The 20462-nt window shown below is 34.7% G+C and overlaps 1 protein-coding gene across 1 annotated transcript in view; it reads left to right on the plus strand.

Annotated features, from left to right (window-relative positions):
• Kdsr (3-ketodihydrosphingosine reductase) overlaps positions 1-20462 on the plus strand; it is a 134316-nt gene that overhangs the window by 90334 nt on the left and 23520 nt on the right. The window contains exons 7-8 of the mRNA XM_090416049.1: positions 5350-5433; positions 19952-20035. Of these exons, the coding sequence (XP_090272175.1) occupies positions 5350-5433; positions 19952-20035 (168 nt within the window). The remainder of the gene's footprint in view (positions 1-5349; positions 5434-19951; positions 20036-20462) is intronic.

Below are 20462 nucleotides of genomic sequence, written 5' to 3' on the forward strand. Positions count from 1 at the left end.
ACAAGCTGGATTCAGGTCAAATAGAGGCTGTCAGGATCAGATCTTCACTTTAAGACAAATAGTTGAGAAAGCATGGGAATATAACGAAGATCTGTATTTAAGTTTTTTGGATTTGGAAAAGGCATATGACAAGGTGCCAAGAGAGAAGCTATTCAATACACTGCAGTTATATGGTGTCAATGGGGCATTATATCAAGCAATACGTAGTCTTTATTTGAGTTGTAAGTCAGCACTTAGAATTGAAGGAAGTACAGGAAGATGGTTTAATGTTAAATCTGGTGTGAGACAAGGATGTACATTATCCTCTCTGTTATTCATTATCTATATGGATCACATTATGAAGGAAAGTGGTATTAAACATGATATCATAATTGGAGATGTTAATGTCAGTTCTTTGCTTTATGCGGATGATGTTATACTTCTAAATAAATCTGCTACAAGTCTGCAGGATTCTCTGACTAAATTGAATAGCTGTTATGAAGGTCAGCAATAAAAAGACAAGGACAATGAAAATAGGCAGAATCATTGAAAATGTCAACTGTGTTGTGAATGGACAACCTGTGGAACAAGTAAAACATTTCAGCTATTTAGCCACAATTTTTACTGAAGATGGTAAATTAAATATAGAAATAGACAACAGAATCAGGAAAGCTGGTATGGTGGGAAGTCAATTGAATAAATTCATATGGAATAAGAGAGAAATTAGTCTGAACACTAAATTAGCTGTATACAAGACAGTGTTCAAACCAGTTTTAACTTATGGATCTGAGAGCTGAGTCAGAAGTAAAACACTTGACCAAAGACTAGAGACCACAGATATGAGAGTCCTGAGAAAGATTACAGGCATGAACAGATGGCATCAATGGCAATATCATATTAAAAACGAGGATATTAGGAAAGAACTTGACATTGTTAGCATCCAGGAATGTGTTAGCAGAGCTAATCTCAGCAGAGCAAATCATTAGCAAAGATTAGCAGAGCAAATCATTACACATGCTCTACAATGGTCACTTAAACAGAATGGGTGAGCAAAGATTAGCAAAACAAGTGTTGTCTGCCAAGTTGGCAGGAAAACGACCCAGAGGAAGACCAAGATATAGGTGGATTGATATGGTAGAAAGTGCCTTAGACGATAGAAATATAAGATTTGATAATGTTGGAGTCTTGACAAGTAACAAACTGATTTGGAGGAAAATTGTAGATAGGAAATTAATAATGATGTAATTTTTTTTTTCATGTAGTACTATCATATCCTGTACATCCCTTCAGGGTACGTGGCAGGAATTTGATGATGATGATGACTACTAAATGATTCAAGTATAAGAAAGAAATTTATACCAAAAAGATTTAATAACTACTTTGAAAAAATACAAGAAAATGAAGACATTGAGAAAGAATGGAATGAAAACAAAAATTATTGCATCGGCAGCATATGAAAGTCTAGAAACATGCAAAATATCATAAAAATAAAAAATTACACATGAAATGAAATAACAATAATTGAAAATAAAAAGCTGGCTTTTAAAAGATGGTTAAGTAGCAAAAAACAAGAAGATGAAATTGAATATAAAAAAAAAGGCAAGTAATAGCAAATGAGAAACCAGAAAGAGAGAGAGAGAAAGCTGGAAAAATTTGTATCATATGTAGAAAATTACATATACAAAATAAGACCCAGTGCATGCAAAATTCTAAAACACATGAATGCATTTATAAAAGAAACTGCAAATATAAATTGTGAAATAGATGTAAAAGAATTTTTGGATTACTTTACAGATCTTTGGATGGATAATACTGGCATCAAAAATAATTACACCAGAAATTTACAAAATACCTTAAATGACAGGATAACATTGAAAGATTAAAGAACAACCTAAATAAAATAAAAAATGGCAAATCAACAGGAGAAGATGGGATAAACTCCAAACTGTATAAATTTGCTGGAAAAAAATTTCATCAAAGATTACTAAAATTTTTAAATAAAATATATACAAATGGCAATAGAATGGAATACAGTTATAGTAATACCTATATTTAAAAAAAGGGGATAAAACAAAACCTGCTAACTACAGAGGTATTAGTTTATTGAATACATGCTACAAAATATATAGCAGAATACTTAATGAAAATCTAAGAATATACAGTGAAAAAATATTATTAGAATGTCAAAATAGATTTAGAAAAGGATGCTCTACAATGGATGCAGCTTTCTGTTTAAAACTATGTGTAGAATAAAGAAGAGAATTTAATTCGGAAACTCATCTTTTGTTTATAGATTACGAAAAAGCATTTGACAAAGTAAAAAGATATATACTGTTTGGTATTATTACAAAGAATAAATATACCTGATATTTTGCTAGATGCAATATTGAATATATATATATAAAGATAATGAAATAAAAATAAATGAAAAGTTTTCTGAAAAACAATCTATAAACCAAGGAGTAAGACAGGGATACCCTCTTTCTCCAACACTTTTCAAATTTACATTAATGAAATATTAATACAGTGGAACACCTTAAACAATCAAGGTATAGAAATTTCCCAGAACAACAAAATAAATACGCCATTATTTGCAGATGATCAGTAATAATATCTTTTAAGAAAAAATATTTACTAAGAGCAATATGTAATTTAAACATTCTAGTAGAATAGTTTGGAATGAAAATTTTCATAGATAAAACTAAAACAATGGCATTTTGTGGACAAACTCCAGTTAGAAGCAAAATAGTTATTAATAATAAAATAATAGAACAGATAAATACTTTCAGTTATCTTGGATGCAAAATATATGAAGGAGAAAAAGACATAAAATTAAAAACTTCAAAATTTTTATAGATTATAGGTCTGATAAATAGAACACTCAACCCAAATATGGTACAAAAAGAAACACGCTTGAAAATATACAATACTTTAGCAGTGCCCACATTATTATATGGCGGTGAAATTTGGGCAATAAACAAACAAGATGAATAAAAACAAGTGAAATGAGATTTATGAGAACTGCAAAATGCATATTATTAGATCAAAAAAGGAACGAAGACATTTTAAAAGAACCATAAACAAAATCATTAGAAGAAAAACTAAACAATCATAAACAAAAATGGATTGAACATGTAAACCGAATGGCCAACACCCGACATCCTAAACATATACCAAAATATAAGCCAATTGGAAAGAAAAAAGCAGAGTAGACCTCAAAAAAGGATATTGGATGGATGGAAGAGAGCAATATGATCTGTACCCATAATTAGAGTTATGATGATAAAAATTTTACATTTTTCTCATCCAGAATGACAAAAGAAAATCAACACACTTCGAATTTTTTTTTTTTTAAGAGGTGCAGTAGAATTCAAGTTGTCACAAATGAAATGACACTGTCTAGTTATTTCATGTAGCTAGTCACTTTTAAGCAGTACCAGGTATTGCTATTGTAGCCAGCTAGGTGATTGTAGGTGATGACTTAGTAACTTCCATCATCCAATTTTATATATACATGTTATGAGTTTACTCAGTTCCAAGAATTAGAGGGGGGTGGGGGAAGTGCACTTAATGCTGTTGCACATTAAAAAGAACAGTGATGTGATTGCAGATCATACTAGAAAATGGCAATAATACTACAATATTAAAATAATGAGAAAAGAATTCCATCTGTAAACTTGCAAAAAAAAAAGTTTATTGTGAGGCTATGGAAAGCTTTGTGCAAATCATTAAGAAATGTGAAAAGAACATTAAGGAGGACTTTGACTTTTTTTTTCTTATATTTCACAGAAGTAAACTGCTGTTATAAGTTTTATTAATCACTCCAGCAGATGAGATGTTTCAGAACCTACAAGCATAGTGCAGTGTGTGGGCATTGATTAAATAAGAATTTTTTTATTTTTATTATTTTATTTATTTATTTGTTATATATATTCCCCACTGTTGGATAAAGGCCTCTCCCATTATGGAAGGTTTTGGGCCCACTTCTCCCATGGTGACCCATTCCATCTTGGGAGAGTATTTTTACACTTGTATGAACAAGTGTATGAAGGTGAAAGACAGTCACAAACATCCATGCCGTGGCAGGATTCGAACCTGCAGCCTTTCGGCTGAGAGCAGATAACGGCCAGCAGTGAGAAATATATTTCTCATATATGGGGGGAGGCATACATTGCACCACAATCAACAGAGATTAATTTTTCTGCTGATCTGGAGGCAATTTATCTATATAAAGTATATAATATATATGAAATTATCAATTGCTGAAAATGTACTGAGAAAACAAAACTTCTTTCATGTGTTAATATCAGCGTAGAAGTGCTGTCCTTGTTTCAGCCAAAATTTCATTTTCATCCAATTTCATGAATGATTGACTATAACTATTCATTTATACCTTTAATTAATACCTTTGTATATTTCAGTAATGTTACATTTCCATCATCAGGGATCACAAAAAAACGATATGTGCTTGCAGGCAAATGAGGCTGAAGAAAAGCAACAGAAGTCTGGCCTAGAATTCTAAATGGTGCCCCTAGTAGGCTAAATTGGATAGTCTTGGTCATTAGACTGACAATCTTAGAATGTATGCTTCCCAAATTTGAGGAAGTCTCATGCACCCAAATTTGTTGAGGTTTGGAAAGTTTTTCAGAACTGAGGCAGATTCAAGGAATGGTCTTTCAAACTTGTATTTGCTGGTGTAATAGAGTTGCCTTTTTCCAGCATATCCTGTGGTGGGTGTCTGAAGCATGGTCATCAAGTTCTGAGTCACTGTACTGGGGGAACCAGATGTAGTCCTTGTGTTTGGATATTCTGATATTAGCTTTCCTGTCTGTTTGGCTGTAGTAGGGCAGTTTGGAACTGCAAGGGACCTGGTAGGTCTGGGGATGTGGCTGGTCTTTGCTGGAGTGGATAAAGAATGCCAATTTCTCTTGTGGTCCGTAACTGGTTGTAAGATCATGTTTCCTTGGAAATTTTGTCAATTTTTCAGATGTGTCCAGGATATATGGAATGGTGATAGATTTTTCCCTCATTTGCCCAGTGTTAGTGTGTGCTTGCACATATCATTGTTTTTTTGTGATCCCTTATGACAGCAGCATAACATTGCCAAAATATAGGAAGGTGCTAATTGAAGTCTTTTATAATTAATATTCTAGTATGCATTTTTCATTCCTAAAAAAATTAATAATTATGAGTTAGCAATGTATAAGCATGTATAGAAGAATTATGAACAAGAATGATTAACATATGCTTGTTGTACCAAAATTCTGAATATGAAATATTTTCTAAGTAGTGGTCTTTTTTTTTATTATTATTTCTAGCAGTTATTTAAATATGTAAAATATCTTCTTTTAATTTGTTTTTCTTTGTCAGGTCAAACCATATGGTATAAGTATTACTCTATCATTTCCTCCAGACACAGACACACCTGGATTTGCTGAAGAACAAAAGAGCAAAGTAATTTATTCTTAAACTTCAGTTACATTTTTAATTATTCAGGTTAGCATTGTATTAATAGCAAATTAAGAAATCTGGGTTAGCATTGTATTGTTAGCAATTAAAAAAATCTGAGTTAGCATTGTATTGACACTGAACACAGAATCTTCTTGCTGAGAACTCGTCTACTCACTGATGTTGTATTCAAACTTATTCAATTCTGAAGTATCACTAAATTGCCCTAATTTCAGTTGCACTGACTGCATATCCTTGCTAAAAACTGATGACTTGTTAGTCTCAGATTGAAATATCTGGCAAATAAAGTTTTATATAGTATTCTTGTGTCTATGTGTATGCAGCGTATGTAAAGGATAGATAAATAGAATGTGCATCTCTCAAGGTCATCTTATAATTAATTAATAATAAATAATTAGCACATTTACATCATAAAATTTGTGAGTATATATGAGGATTATAAATAAAGTAGTGGCAACACTGTCAGGAGACAGAATTGGCAACTCACATGTTACTCTCTTGACAAATAGAGGCACTAGTTGTATGTGCTGTACATGCATACAAGGCGACATAGCCCATTTTAACAAGTGTGTCCTTGTGTATAGAAGTGGTTAAAGTCAATGTCTCAGTGTGAAATGCTCTAAGGTATGTTCACAAGATTAGAACAACGATCCTGGATCAAGGTCCATGTTGCACCAGGTAAAACTGTGAGAAACTGTTATCATGGCCTTAGGGAAGCCTGTAGCAATGGTGTCCTACTGTACTGGACTGTCGCAAGTTGGATCAGTGCATTTTGTGCAGGCCAAGATCATTTGGAAGATAATTGCCAAGCAAGAACTGGCCATTTCAGATAATCATATCAAACTCTTGTTCAGGGACTCCTCATGGTTGATCAGTGATGGACTGTATATGCTGGTTGGCCCAGGAAATTGGGATAAACTATTCAAGTGTTTGGCACATCCTAAAAGAGAGGCTTGGTATGTGCAAAATTTCAGCTCATTCATTTCATTGGGTTAGTGTGACTGAGATGCAAAAATGGCACAGGCTTCTGGTTTCTGGCCCCCCTCTGCAACAATACAAAAATGAAGTGGGGATGCAATCTTGAATCGTATTGTAACCATTGATGTTTCATCAATGGCTATGATGCGATAGCTTGCACTCACAATATCCAATGGCAATCCATTCTAATCATGCACCACCCTATGAGAGAAAAATCTAGCCCTCATCCCCTTCTTAGCAGCATTCATTCTTAGCTTCCAAGGATGCCCTCTTGTCCTTCTCTCACCCTCCATAAATTGAAAAATTCCATCATTTGAAATCCTGTACGACCCTTTCATAAATTTGTAAGTCTCAATCATATCACTCTCTCTTTCTACTGTTTGCTAGTATCTGCAGTCTACAAATTCTCAATCTTTCTTCATAATCAGTATTCTACAATCCTGATATCTTTAACACTCTCCTTTGCATTCTCTCCAATATATCAGAATCACAACAGAAGCCAGGAGACCATACCTGTGCACAATAGTCCAAGAGAGGTCTTATCAATGCCTTGTAAAGAAGCAAAATGACATCCTTATCTTTACATGTGAATGTTCGTTTCAGCATTGCAGTTATATTTTGAGTTGTATTTGCAATCTTTGCTGCATGGCCCTGAACTTCAACTTCCTATCTACTAACACCCCAAGATCCCTAGCCTCATCAGTTTCTTCTAGCATAATCCTGCCAATATAATACGACATTGGATATCTAATCATGCCGAAGAGAATGACTTTACATTTACTGACATTGAACTGACATCTATTTTCTCGTGCCCACAATTCCAGCCTATTCAAATCATTCTGCAAGTACTGCATGTCGGCAGCATTCCTGATTACCCTACCTTCTTTGCATCATCAGCAAATAGCTGTGTGTCACTTGTCAGATCCTTTCCAATATCATTAATGTATACATTGAATAAAGTAAACCAAGCACTGATCATTGTGGTACAACACTTGTTACCTTAAACCTTGCAGACTCGCATCCACCATATACCACTTTTTGATATCTATTAGTCAGCCATCCTCTTATCCATGCTAATATTCTATAACCCAAACCCATATTCTCCAATTTATGCAACAGTCTACCTTGCTGTCTACCAAGTCTAACAGTCTACCAAGTTGCTAAAACATGACCTTCCCTTAGTAAACCCATGTTACCCATTGCAAAGTAGAGATTCACTGTCAACCCATTTCTAAATGTGAGCCCTAACCAATTTTGCCAAAATATTCACCACGAGATACTAATTGGCCGATAGTTGGATACATCTGTCTTTGTACCACCCTTGTGCAATGGAATTACCATACATTCTTTCCATTCCTGTGGAATCTTTCCTGTTCTGAGACTCATATTAAACACCTGGTCAAAGGAATAGCCAGTTCAGCTGAACACTCCTTTAGCACTCATGCTGATATTCCAACAGTCCCTATTGCTGAATTCTTATTCAGATTGTGCAACAGCTCTAATACCTTGTCCTCATACACTTGAGTTTCTTCATCCAGTGAAGAGTTAGCTGTGAGCTCAATGTCATGTACACCAAGTTGATAGCCCATTTTAACAAAATGGGCACTCATTAGTTGAACAAGCTCTTCTGCATCTGTAACCCTCACACAATCTGCATTTAGAAGAGTTATTCTTTCATGTTCATTCTTTTTTACTTGCAGCATATCAATAGAATTCTTGTGGGCTGTCTTTAGCATGCAGAGCCAGTTTCTTTTCATACTCAGACTTTGCTTTCCGTACAACAGTCGTGAATATTATAGTCTGCTACTTATAACTTCATAACGGACATCATCCTTATGTACATGGTATTCCTTCCACATCATCCTTTTCTTATGAATCTCTTGCTTTAAACAATTACGCATCCATTTGACTCCTATCCTATTTATTCTTTAAACTCTCGGGACACATTCTGATATGGCATCATTTAAGTATTGTTTAAAAGCTTCCCATGCACTGTCGATATTCTTCCCATCCAGCAACCAATTCCATTCCACTTAACTCTGTATATTCCTCAGTTGGTCATAATTTCCTTCTTTGTAGTTCAGCATGTAACCTTTTCTGAATGGAACATTCATAAACTTAGTCATTTGCCAAGTGAGTACTGCACGATCACTGTCTCCAACCAGAGGCAGAACAGTTACGTCTTTAACTGAAACACCCTCTGACATTATAATCAAATCTAACACTCTTTGACCTCGAGTTTCTTCTGTCACATGCTGCTTGAGGAAATTGTCCCATAACAGCTCGATAAGCGCATTTTCATTCTTCTCATGAAATTCTACTGCTTCCTAATCAATTAAAGTCTGCCATTATGATTACTCTTTTCATGCTTATCTTTTCTATTTGGTGATGTATTTCTTCATCACTAGCAACCAACCCACCACGTGTGTAACAACACCCCACTATTTAATTGATCTTGTTGGATTCCACCTAACACCTTCTGTCAGATGGCTTCAAACTCATTGCCACATGAAATACTGTTAGTAGAAGTACTACAATCATAGGTCTAAGTTGAATAGAAACTTAGATTTTTTCAACTTCAATAAACTCAAGTTCAAAATGCTAATGTACTGGCTATTATAAGCAACAAGAAGTGCTCTTTTAATCCTTCAGTCCTCTATAAACAATCTTTATTTTATTTTTTTTTTCTCCATTGACTTAATTTGAAAATTTAATCTTGAAATGTAATTTCTAAGATCATTGCTTTTTTTTGTAAATTAAAAATTTTTCTTTTGGTTGTGAGGTGTGTGAAGACTTGATCTTTTAATAACATAAATGGTTATTAATGTTACTTATGAAGTTCAGTTACATATGCGATCCTGGGATATACAAACCAATGTGCAAGTGGATTTGGAGTTCAGTTAGTGTTTTCTTTTCATTTTGAATTTAAGAGTTAAACCACTTAGAAGTGAGGGAGTAATCAAAGTAAATATATGCTTCCCCCTCCCTTACACATACGAGGGTGATCTGAAAAGTTCTTGGCCTAACACTGAACAAACGGATTTATAATTTCAAAATTATTTTTATTTCTCAGCATAATCTCCCTTCAGACTAATACATTTATTCCAGCAATGCACCAGCACCGTTATCCCGCTTCTGTAGCGGTTCTCACTAAGATCTGCAAAATCCCTCTCTACAGCTGTCATCACCTCTTGATTCGAAGAAAAACGCTGACCAGCAAGTGAGAGTTTTAAGTTTGGGAAGAGGGAGCCAAATCTGGGGAATATGGGGGGGGTGGATGTTCCAACAATTCATAGTGCAGATCCCTTAATTTTCCCATTGCCAAACATTGCCACAAAACATCTTTGTGGGCAGGTTCATTGTCCTAATGAAAGGTGATTTTTTTCTTCTGCAAAAAGTGGGGCTTTTCTCTCGAATTTTTTCATCTAGTCTGGTTAAAAGATTGGAATAATATTCCCCGGTTATTGTTTTACCCTTTTCAAGATAATTAATAAACAAAATGCCTTTAGCATCCCAAAACACCGATGCCAATGACCTTTCCTGCTGATGAAACTAGCTTTGTCTTCTTTGGTGCTGAACAACTGGCTTCTATCCACTGTTTTGACTGCTGTTTGGATTATGGTGTGTAATGGTGAATCCAAGTCTCATCCATAGTAATAAATCGATGCACAAAATCCGTTTTTATTGTTGTTAAAACAATTCAAGCATTGTTCAGAGATTTTCATGCAAGTGCGTTTTTGATCTGCTGTGAGCAAGCACAGCATCTATTTTGTGCAAAGCTTTTTCATTTGCAATTCTTCATGCAAAATATATCTCACACATTCTTTTGAAATGCCTATATTCTCAGCAATTTCACGCACTTTGACTCGCCAGTCATCTAATACCATATCGTGCACTCGATCAATGATTTCTGGTGGTGTTACACTTTCTGGATGTCCTTCACATAAATCATCTTCAAGGCTGGTACTTCCACGTTTAAACTCGGCAACCCATTTCTTAATTGTTGAAAATGAAGGAGAAGAGTGCCATAAACTTTTATGAACGTCGAATGAATTTCTTTTGGCATTAAACCTTCTTTTACAAAGAATTTTATAACCGAACCCCACAATACTCAATTTTATCTGTTTTGAGGGATACAGATAACACTTTTGCTTCAGACAGCTGTACAAAACAAACTACTTGATAGAATGAGTTGCAATTTCACATGGATGCTTATGACAGATGTACCAACTTAGAAAAGAATAATCTTGCTGATAGTGTTGCCATCTATATTCGAGGTCGAAAACTTTTCAGACCACCCTCGTACATACATACATACATACATACAACAGTACCATGTCTTATTTCTGTATGATCACCAGGGCTTCTGACGTAATGTCCAATTCTCACCTTCTCGTGGTGTATAGTAGATACCCTGTTGGGTATCTACCTGGATACTGAACGAACGAGGAGCTGGCAATTTGGGATTTAGCCGACCAAATTGTATTCCTATTGGTTAAACCAAAATACATCATCATCATCATCATCATCATCAAATTCCTGCCATGTACCCTCAAGGGGTGTACAGGATATGACAGTACTACATGAAAAAATTACATCATTACTAACTTCCTATCTACAATTTTCCTCCAAATCAGTCTGTTACTTGTCAAGACTCCAACATTATCAGATCTTATATTTCTATCGTCTAAGGCACTTTGTATATCAATCCACCTATATCTTGGTCTTCCTCTGGGTCGTTTTCCTGCCAACCTGGCAGAGAACACTTGTTTTGCTAATCTTTCCTCTCCCATTCTATTTAAGTGACCATACCATCTGAGATTAGCTCTGCTAACGCATTCCTGGATGCTAACAATGTCAAGTTCTTTCCTAATATCCTCATTTTTAATATGATATTGCCATTGATGCCATCTGTTCACGCCTCTAATCTTTCTCAGGACTCTCATATCTGCGGTCTCTAGTCTTTGGTCAAGTGTTTTACTTCTGACCCAGCTCTCAGATCCATAAGTTAAAATTGGTTTGAACACAGTCTTGTATACAGCTAATTTAGTGTTCCGACTAATTTCTTTCTTATTCCATATGAATTTATTCAATTGACTTCCCACGATACCAGCTTTGCTGATTCTGTTGTCTATTTCTATATTTAGTTTACCATCTTCAGTAAAAATTGTGCCTAAGTAGCTGAAATGTTTTACTTGTTCCACAGGTTCTCCATTCACAACACAGTTGACATTTTCAATGATTCTGCCTATTTTCATTGTCTTTGTCTTTTTATTGCTGACCTTCATACCATATCTATTACAACAGCTATTCAATTTAGTCAGAGAATCTTGCAGACTTGTAGCGGATTTATTTAGTAGTATAACATCATCCGCATAAAGCAAAGAGCTGACATTAACATCTCCAATTTTGATATCAGGTTTAATACCACATTCCTTCATAATGTGATCCATATAGATAATGAATAACAGAGGGGATAATGTACATCCTTGTCTCACACCAGATTTAACATTAAGCCATCTTCCTGTATGTCCTTCAATTCTAACTGCTGACTCACAACTCAAATAAAGACTAAGTATTGCTTGATATAATGCCCCATTGACACCATATAACTGCAGCGTATTGAATAGCTTCTCTCTTGGCACCTTGTCATAAGCCTTTTCCAAATCGACAAAACTCAAATACGGATCTTTGTTATATTCCCATGCTTTCTCGACTATTTGTCGTAAAGTGAAGATCTGATCCTGACAGCCTCTATTTGGCCTGAATCCAGCTTGTTCTTCACCAAGCTTTTCTTCCACAATTCTTCTCAACTGTTTCTCAAGTATACTTGCATAGATCTTGCCAGGAACACTCAGTAGGGAAAATACCTCTGTAATTCTCACATTCAGTTTTATTTCCCTTTTTATATATGGGTACTATGAGAGCTCTACTCCAATCATCGGGAATTCGTCCCTCTGTCCAGGCTTTCTGAACTATGCAGTGCAGCCACTGTAAGACTCTTATACCACCATACTTCAGCATTTCTGGTCGAATATCATCTACTCCTGCTGCCTTTCCACATTTCAAGCCTTTGATGGCTTTTTCTACTTCAAGTATGGATATGTATTCCTGACTGCATGCCTGGTCAGTGTTTTTTACCACTGTGCTGTCATCACTGCTTGTTTCATTTAGCAGTTTTTCAAAGTAATTACTCCATACTTCAAGGATATCTTTTTCTCCTGTTTTCATTTCACCTTTATCATCTCTAATTCCTTTTACAGCACTCTTTCCTCCATTCCTAAGCTTCTTCAACAACCTCCAGAATATTTTGCCACCTTCTTGATATTTATTTTCTATATTCTTGCCAAAGTCCTCCCATGACTTTTGTTTAGCTAATTTTACACATTGTTTAGCTTTCTTACATTTGTCTCTGTATTCTGTAAGAGTAAAAGCTGACTTATTTGCCAGGAACTTTTGATATGCTTTCTTCTTTTCCTTCACTGCCTCTTTAACTTCCTGTGTCGACCAAAATACAACATGACAAAATTTCATGCCAGCTGGGACGTCACCTGGTTAAACAAGGCCCTCGTTAAACAAAAAAGGCAAAAACTGGTGAGATCTTTCTGAGCAATAAATACAAAATGTTATATTCATGCAATGACAATCAAGGAAAAGGAGTAGCCATAGTATTCAACACAAAATACGAGGCTCATCTTCTTGAATGGCAGGCAGTGTCAAGTAGAGTGATTTGGGCAAATATCAGAATGGGGATCTGGAGAATGAGACTTATTTGTGCCTATAATCCCACAGAAGGCTCTACTAAGGTAGAAGTGGAGGAATTTTTTGAGGCTCTAGAGAAAGCTACTGACACAATGAAAAAGAAAAATCCTTGTTGGGGATCTAAATAGCAGAGTAGGAAGTGATCTGGCAATTTGGGATTTAGCCGACCAAATTGTATTCCTATTGGTTAAACCAAAATACAACATGACAAAATTTCATGCCAGCTGGGACGTCACCTGGTTAAACAAGGCCCTCGTTAAACAAAAAAGGCAAAAACTGGTGAGATCTTTCTGAGCAATAAATACAAAATGTTATATTCATGCAATGACAATCAAGGAAAAGGAGTAGCCATAGTATTCAACACAAAATACGAGGCTCATCTTCTTGAATGGCAGGCAGTGTCAAGTAGAGTGATTTGGGCAAATATCAGAATGGGGATCTGGAGAATGAGACTTATTTGTGCCTATAATCCCACAGAAGGCTCTACTAAGGTAGAAGTGGAGGAATTTTTTGAGGCTCTAGAGAAAGCTACTGACACAATGAAAAAGAAAAATCCTTGTTGGGGATCTAAATAGCAGAGTAGGAAGTGATTGTCAGACATACAAAAATGTTTTTGGAAAATTTGGAGAAAAGAGCAAAGCTAATAATAATGGCAAATACCTGTTGGATTTCTACTCAGGACATGGACTGGTTATTACTAACACCATGATCCAACATAAAAATGTGCACAAATTCACATGGAGAGAAGAGGCAAGGAATAAGAAAAGTCTCATTGACTATGTTATTGTTGATAGTGATGTTTTCTCCCTGGTGCATTACACCAGAGTGTACAGAGGATTTGAAATTGGAAGTGATCACTATTTAGTCTTGAGCAGGATAAAATTGAATTTCATATTGAAAAGAATAACATGTAAGAAAGTTTTAAAGCGAATAAAAGTTGAGCAGCTCTCAGATGTGAACTGTAGACTAAAATACAGAAAGATTATTGAAGAAAAAATGAAAGAGTTTGAGAACAGGAACTAAACCTTGGAGATTCAGTGGCAAGCCTTGAAAAAAACCCTGATTGATTCAGCTAGAGAGGCATGTGGTGAAGTTGTCTGCAAGGATAGAAAAATTAGAACTCCATGATGGACACAGGAAGTTAAAGAGGCAGTGAAAGAAAGGAAGAAAGCATATTGAAAGTTCCTGGTGAATAAGTCAGCTTGTGCTCTTAGAGAATACAGAGACAAACGTATTCTCTAAGAGTGTGTAAAACTAGCTAAACAAAAGTCATCGGAGGACTTTGACAAGAACAAAAGAAAATAAATATCATATCAAGAAGGTGGCAAAATATTTTGAAGGTTGTTGAAGAAGCTTAGGAATGGAGGAAAGAGTGCTGTAAAAGGAGTTAGAGATGATAAAGGTGACATGAAAATGGGAGAAAAAATATCCTTGAAGTATGGAGTAATTACTTGGAAAAATTTGCTAAATGAAACAAGCAGTGATGACAGCACAGTGATAAAAAAACACTGACCAGGCAGGCAGTCAGTAATACATCCATACTTGAAGTAGAAAAAGCCATCAAAGGCTTGAAATGTGGAAAGGCAGCAGGAGTAGATGATATTCCACCAGAAATGCTGACGTATGGTGGTATAAAAGTCTTACAGTGGCTGCACTGCATAGTTCAGAAGGCTTGGACAGAGGGACGAATTCCCGATGATTGGAGTAGAGCTCTCATAGTACCCATATATAAAAAGGTAAATAAAACTGAATGTGAGAATTATTACAGAGGTATTTCCCTATTGAGTGTTCCTGGTAAGATATATGCAAGTATACTTGAGAAACGGTTGAGTAAGAATTGTGGAAAAAAAGCTTGGTGAAGAACAAGCTGGATTCAGGTCAAATAGAGGCTGTCAGGATCAGATCTTCACTTTACAACAAATAGTGGAGAAATCGTGGGAATATAACAAAGATCTGTATTTAAGTTTTGTTGATTTGGAAAAGGCATATGACAAGGTGCCAAGAGAGAAGTTATTCAATACGCTACAGTTATATGGTGTCAATGGGGCATTATATCAAGCAATACTTAGTCTTTATTTGAGTTGTAAGTCAGCACTTAGAATTGAAGGAAGTACAGGAAGATGGTTTAATGTTAAATCTGGTGTGAGACAAGGATGTACATTATCCCTTCTGTCATTCATTATCTATATGGATCACATTATGAAGGAAAATGGTATTAAACCTGATATCAAAATTGGAGATGTTAATGTCAGCTCTTTGCTTTATGCGGAAGATGTTATATTTCTAAATAAATCCGCTACAAGTCTGCAAGATTCTCTGACTAAATTGAATAACTGTTGGAATAGATATGGTATGAAGGTCAGCAATAAAAAGACAAAGACAATGAAAATAAGCAGAATCATTGAAAATGTCAACTGTGTTGTGAATGGAGAACCTGTGGAACAAGTAAAACGTTTCAGCTACTTAGGCACGATTTTTAGTGAAGATGGTAAATTAAATATGGAAATAGACAACGGAATCAACAAAGCTGGTATGATAGGAAGTCAATTGAATAAATTCATATTAAATAAGAGAGAAATTAGTCGGAACAATTTAGCTGTATACAAGACAGTGTTCAAACCAGTTTTAACTTATGGATCTTAGAGCTGGGTCAGAAGTAAAACACCAAAGACTAGAGACTGCAGATATGACAGTCCTGAGAAAGATTAGAGGTGTGAACAGATGGCATCAATGGCAATATCATAGTAAAAACGAGGATATTAGGAAAGAACTTGACATTGTCAGCATCCAGGAATGTGTTGGCAGAACTAATCTCAGGTGGTATGGTCACATAAACAGAATGGTGCGAGGAAAGATTAGCAAAACAAGTGTTGTCTGCCAAGTTGGCAGGAAAATGACCCAGAGGAAGACCAAGATATAGGTGGATTGATATGGTACAAAGTGCCTTATCGGAAATATAAGATTTGATAATGACCCAGAGGAAGACCAAGATATAGGTGGATTGATATGGTACAAAGTGCCTTATCGGAAATATAAGATTTGATAAAGTTGGAGTCTTGACAAGTAACAGACTGATTTGGAGGAAAATTGTAGATAGGAAGTTAGTAATGATGTAAATTTTTCATGTAGTACTATCATATCCTATACACCCTTTCAGAGTACTCTGAAGGGGTGTATATTAATTTATTAGGGGTGTATTAAGTAAAAGTTGTTTATTAATTTTAAATAGACTTCTTGGGATTCTGTCCTGCTTTGCTGTTTAGGTTTCCAAGAAGAAGGCTCATTAGAGGAGGGCAACAAGAACAGCTACCCTCTTCTAATGACTCAAATTCTATTTATTTGCCTTAAACCTTTGGTGAAGTCATAGATATAAATTTCTAGTTTTCTTTTCGAATTTTTCCAGCATCGCTCTACTTGAAATTGGCTCTCATATAAGTTGCTTATCTTTACATTTAGTGTTAAATAGTATGGCTTCTCCCTCTTTCTCCAATCACAAATGCCAGTAAATCATCTGATTCTTTTATTTAGACAGATATCACCTGTTTTCATGCTCTTAACCTCAGTAAAACAAAATATTTTGACATGGCTTTTCTCTGTTTGCTCCACTTTTTCATTGCTGCTTCTAATGTTGATGGTATTTATCTTTAGTTCTGTTGAGGTTGGGATTGTTACTGCAGCCAAAATTGTTTCAGTAGTTTTTCTCTTTATCCCATTCCCCTTATGAGAATGGTAGACAAACATATAGCCTGATGATTCCTCAGCTGCTGTGACATCTTTATGATGTATTGTCGTGTGTGTGGTTTCAATTAACATAGAATACAGTTTGGTCAGTTGAGTCTAAAATTGCCACCACATCCTCAGTAGTCGAGCAGTCAAATGAATATCTGGTAACAGGGCACATACAGAAAGATGGGAATTGTACTTTGAGACTTCTGACTCGGTGTTCAGTTGGTTTTCAGCATTTCTTATAGACTAAGTGAAGAGCTCCTAGTTATCTAGCTTTCACCCTTAATCCACCCCTTCCCATACAATAGAATTTAAATAAAGAATAGGTCGAATAACCTGTATAAACTATAAAAATAAAAAATACTTATTAATAGACACAATTATTTGTACCTCCATAGCTGAGTTTTAATGAAGCTCTTTGGTTGGAAAGAATAGTTTTGAATCCCATCTAGGATGGGAAAAGCCTTTATCAGAGCTTTTCAGTTAAAGGTGAGTTAGCCAGTATCATGAGGTGGTGGCAGGATTTTTCCTATTAGAAACATGAATTTTTCATCCAGCAAACTGGCCAGGGGAACTCGTAGTTTACATACAAAAATATACATTTTGGCATAAGACTAACAACCTCATCATCATCATACGTATCAAGGATTTAGGCCTAGTATGGCCTGTTCTGGCTTTAGAAGTCATCGTTTAAGAGGACGCCCTGGTTTTCTTTTTCCTAATGGCTTGTACTTTAAGGCTTGTATTGGTAATCTTTGTTTTCATTCTTTGAACGTGTTCCATCTATCTATGTTTATATTTTTTTAATTTTTTCAATTACTGGTTCTTGGTTTAATTCTTTCATAATATCTTCGTTTCTTTTGTGATCAAATAGGGTATGCTTTGCAGTCTTTCTCATAAACTTCATTTCTTCTGTTGTTAATCTTTGTCTTTTTGTTTTATTGTCCAGATTTCGCTTCCATACATTAAGACTGGTAGGGCTAATGTATTGTATGCTTTTAGCCTGGTTTATTTTTGAACTAGGTTTGGTTTAAATATAGAGTTAATTACTCCTGTTATTTTTAAATATTTTGCAATTTTTGTTTATATCTTTTTCATTTTCGTAAGTGATCATACATCCTAGGTAGTTAAATGAATTCACCTGTTCTAAGATCTTGTTATCTAATACTATTTTAGTTCTTGCTGGATCTTGTCCTTTAAAGGCCATAGTTTTTGATTTTTCCATTGATATTATCATACCATAATCTTTGGATATCTCATTTAGATTTAAAATAGCTTTCTGTAAGTTATCTTCAGAATTTGTAATTATTATTTGGTCGTCTGCAAAGACGACCAAATAATACAACCTTATCCTAAATTATAGTCATAAAAGCAATCTGGATAGGTCATGGATCTTGATGGCCTTGTAAGTATTGCAGATTATTTTTGTTATTAGATAAAGTTATTAATATTTATTAGTATTATAAAATTATAGTATGTTAGTGTTTTTTTATATTGAGATATTGCAATAGTAAATGCAGCTGTAAACTGGCGCCAGAATACACCAGAAACAGAACATTAACAAGAACAGCAAAGTTGAGAACAAGAAGGTTTAACCACTAAAGATGATATTGGAGATATTGAAAATAATTTAACCTCCAAAATCGCAAAGTTAAAGCAGATTATTCGACAGATGACACTGAATTACAGAAAGTCGAGCAGTGTTTAAAGGGACATAGGAAGGATAAGAAAGTTTAACAGCAAATCAAGAAACAAAACACAGAACGAATAAGTTAGTGCATAATGAAAATCAGGTATAAGTAAAAAAGGATTAAAAAAAAGGTGAAAAAGATTGTAAAAAAGGATATTATTTGGTTTGGTGATAATTTCAAGTTTTCCCAGAGCAAAAATTGATAATATAGCATGTGCAATTGAAAAACAGAAAAGCAAACCAAAATATATTGCGATTCTAGAAGGTATGAATGACTTAACTAGTGATAAGGCCAGTATGATAGAGGATATGAAAGAATTGCTGGAAGAAGCTAGAGTGAAGAGTGAGAAAGTGAAAATCATACGTTTACCTAGATAGAAATGAATTAAGAAGGGCTATGATGGTAAATGATTGATGCATGGGCTGTGTAGGAGGAATGGATAAAAGTTTTTTGGATACGTGGAGTTTGAGGAAAGAATGGATTTATATAAAAGGAATACCTTACCTTTTAATTATTTGGTATCAGAGTCTTCAGAAATTAATTGGTATGAGACCTAACACAGAGAATCAGGGAAACTAAATTATGTTGGATTGAATGGTGAGAATCTGTGTGTAAGAGCGAATGTTATGAAACCGTGATAATGATGGGAATGGGCATTATTATCATAGAAATAATTATGAGGAAAGGAAGGTTTTGTGTTCATTCAGTTCTGACTTATCAAGCAAGTGCAAGGATGCTAGCATAAGTAAGACATTAGATAAAAGAGATCTACAAGTTGTCCAACTGTGTCATGCAGACTACAGAGAAGCATGCAGGTAACTTATGTCGATATGTGAATTCTAGAAGTACAAGAAACAGAGGGGTAGAGTTTGTTGCTTTGGTTATTTGTTGATTGTAGACATTAGCAAGAACCTGGCTATCAGAGGTAGACATACCAGCTGGTATCAAGTGTATTTGCTATTCTATAAGAAATCTAAACAGCCACCACACTACTTACTGTAGCTTCCAGTTGTTCAAGAAACACATCAACATGCTGTTTATTTTCTTTCTCCTTAACCTACACATGACACTTTTTTGTGTTATAGATTTGGCAGTTTCTCATATCGAAAGTTAATGTAATAACAGATAATATTGGAGACTTGACAGATTACATTAATTTGGAAGAAAATTATTGATAAGAAGCTAGGAATAGAGAAAACTTGATTGTGTGGCTGTCATAGTGTCCTTTATGTAATATGTAAATAATGCCTAATATGATAATATGAATTTAGAGCATAGTTTATACTAATTTCACATTGATAAATACTGCTAATGTGTTACTTATTTTTTTTTCAACTTATTTCTAGCCTTTAGAAACTGGTCTTATTTCTGATTCAGGAGGTTTATTTGCTCCTGAACAAGTAGCAGCTCAACTTTTAAAGGATATCATGGTAAATTATATTTTTCAATCAAGAATATTTTTATAGACTATCATTAAGAAACTGGGCTTATTAATAGTATATTGGAGGTTACATATCTTTGGTGTAACCTCCAATATACTATTAATAAGTAATAAAATATAATTAGTAATAAAATTTTTATTTATGCTGATATTTTGTTAGCCATTAGGCATCTTCAGAACTCTAATACATACAAAGTCAGTTGGAATTGATAGAAAAGGACATACAGTATGCAACAGAAAAATATATATATATATCAGTAGCAATAATATATTACTTGAATCTATTATATAGTGATACCTGTGGAGTATTCATAACTATAAATTCACACACATGCCACAGTAATTAACATTTTAATAATATGTAAATATTTCATCTTAAGTATCTTACAGTACTGATGTCTTAAGATACATAAGAC

The sequence above is a fragment of the Typopeltis vanoorti genome, chromosome 3 (assembly GCF_054136105.1).
Source record: "Typopeltis vanoorti isolate ZY-2024b chromosome 3, IOZ_Tvanoo_1.0, whole genome shotgun sequence".
Lineage (NCBI taxonomy): Eukaryota > Metazoa > Arthropoda > Arachnida > Uropygi > Thelyphonidae > Typopeltis > Typopeltis vanoorti.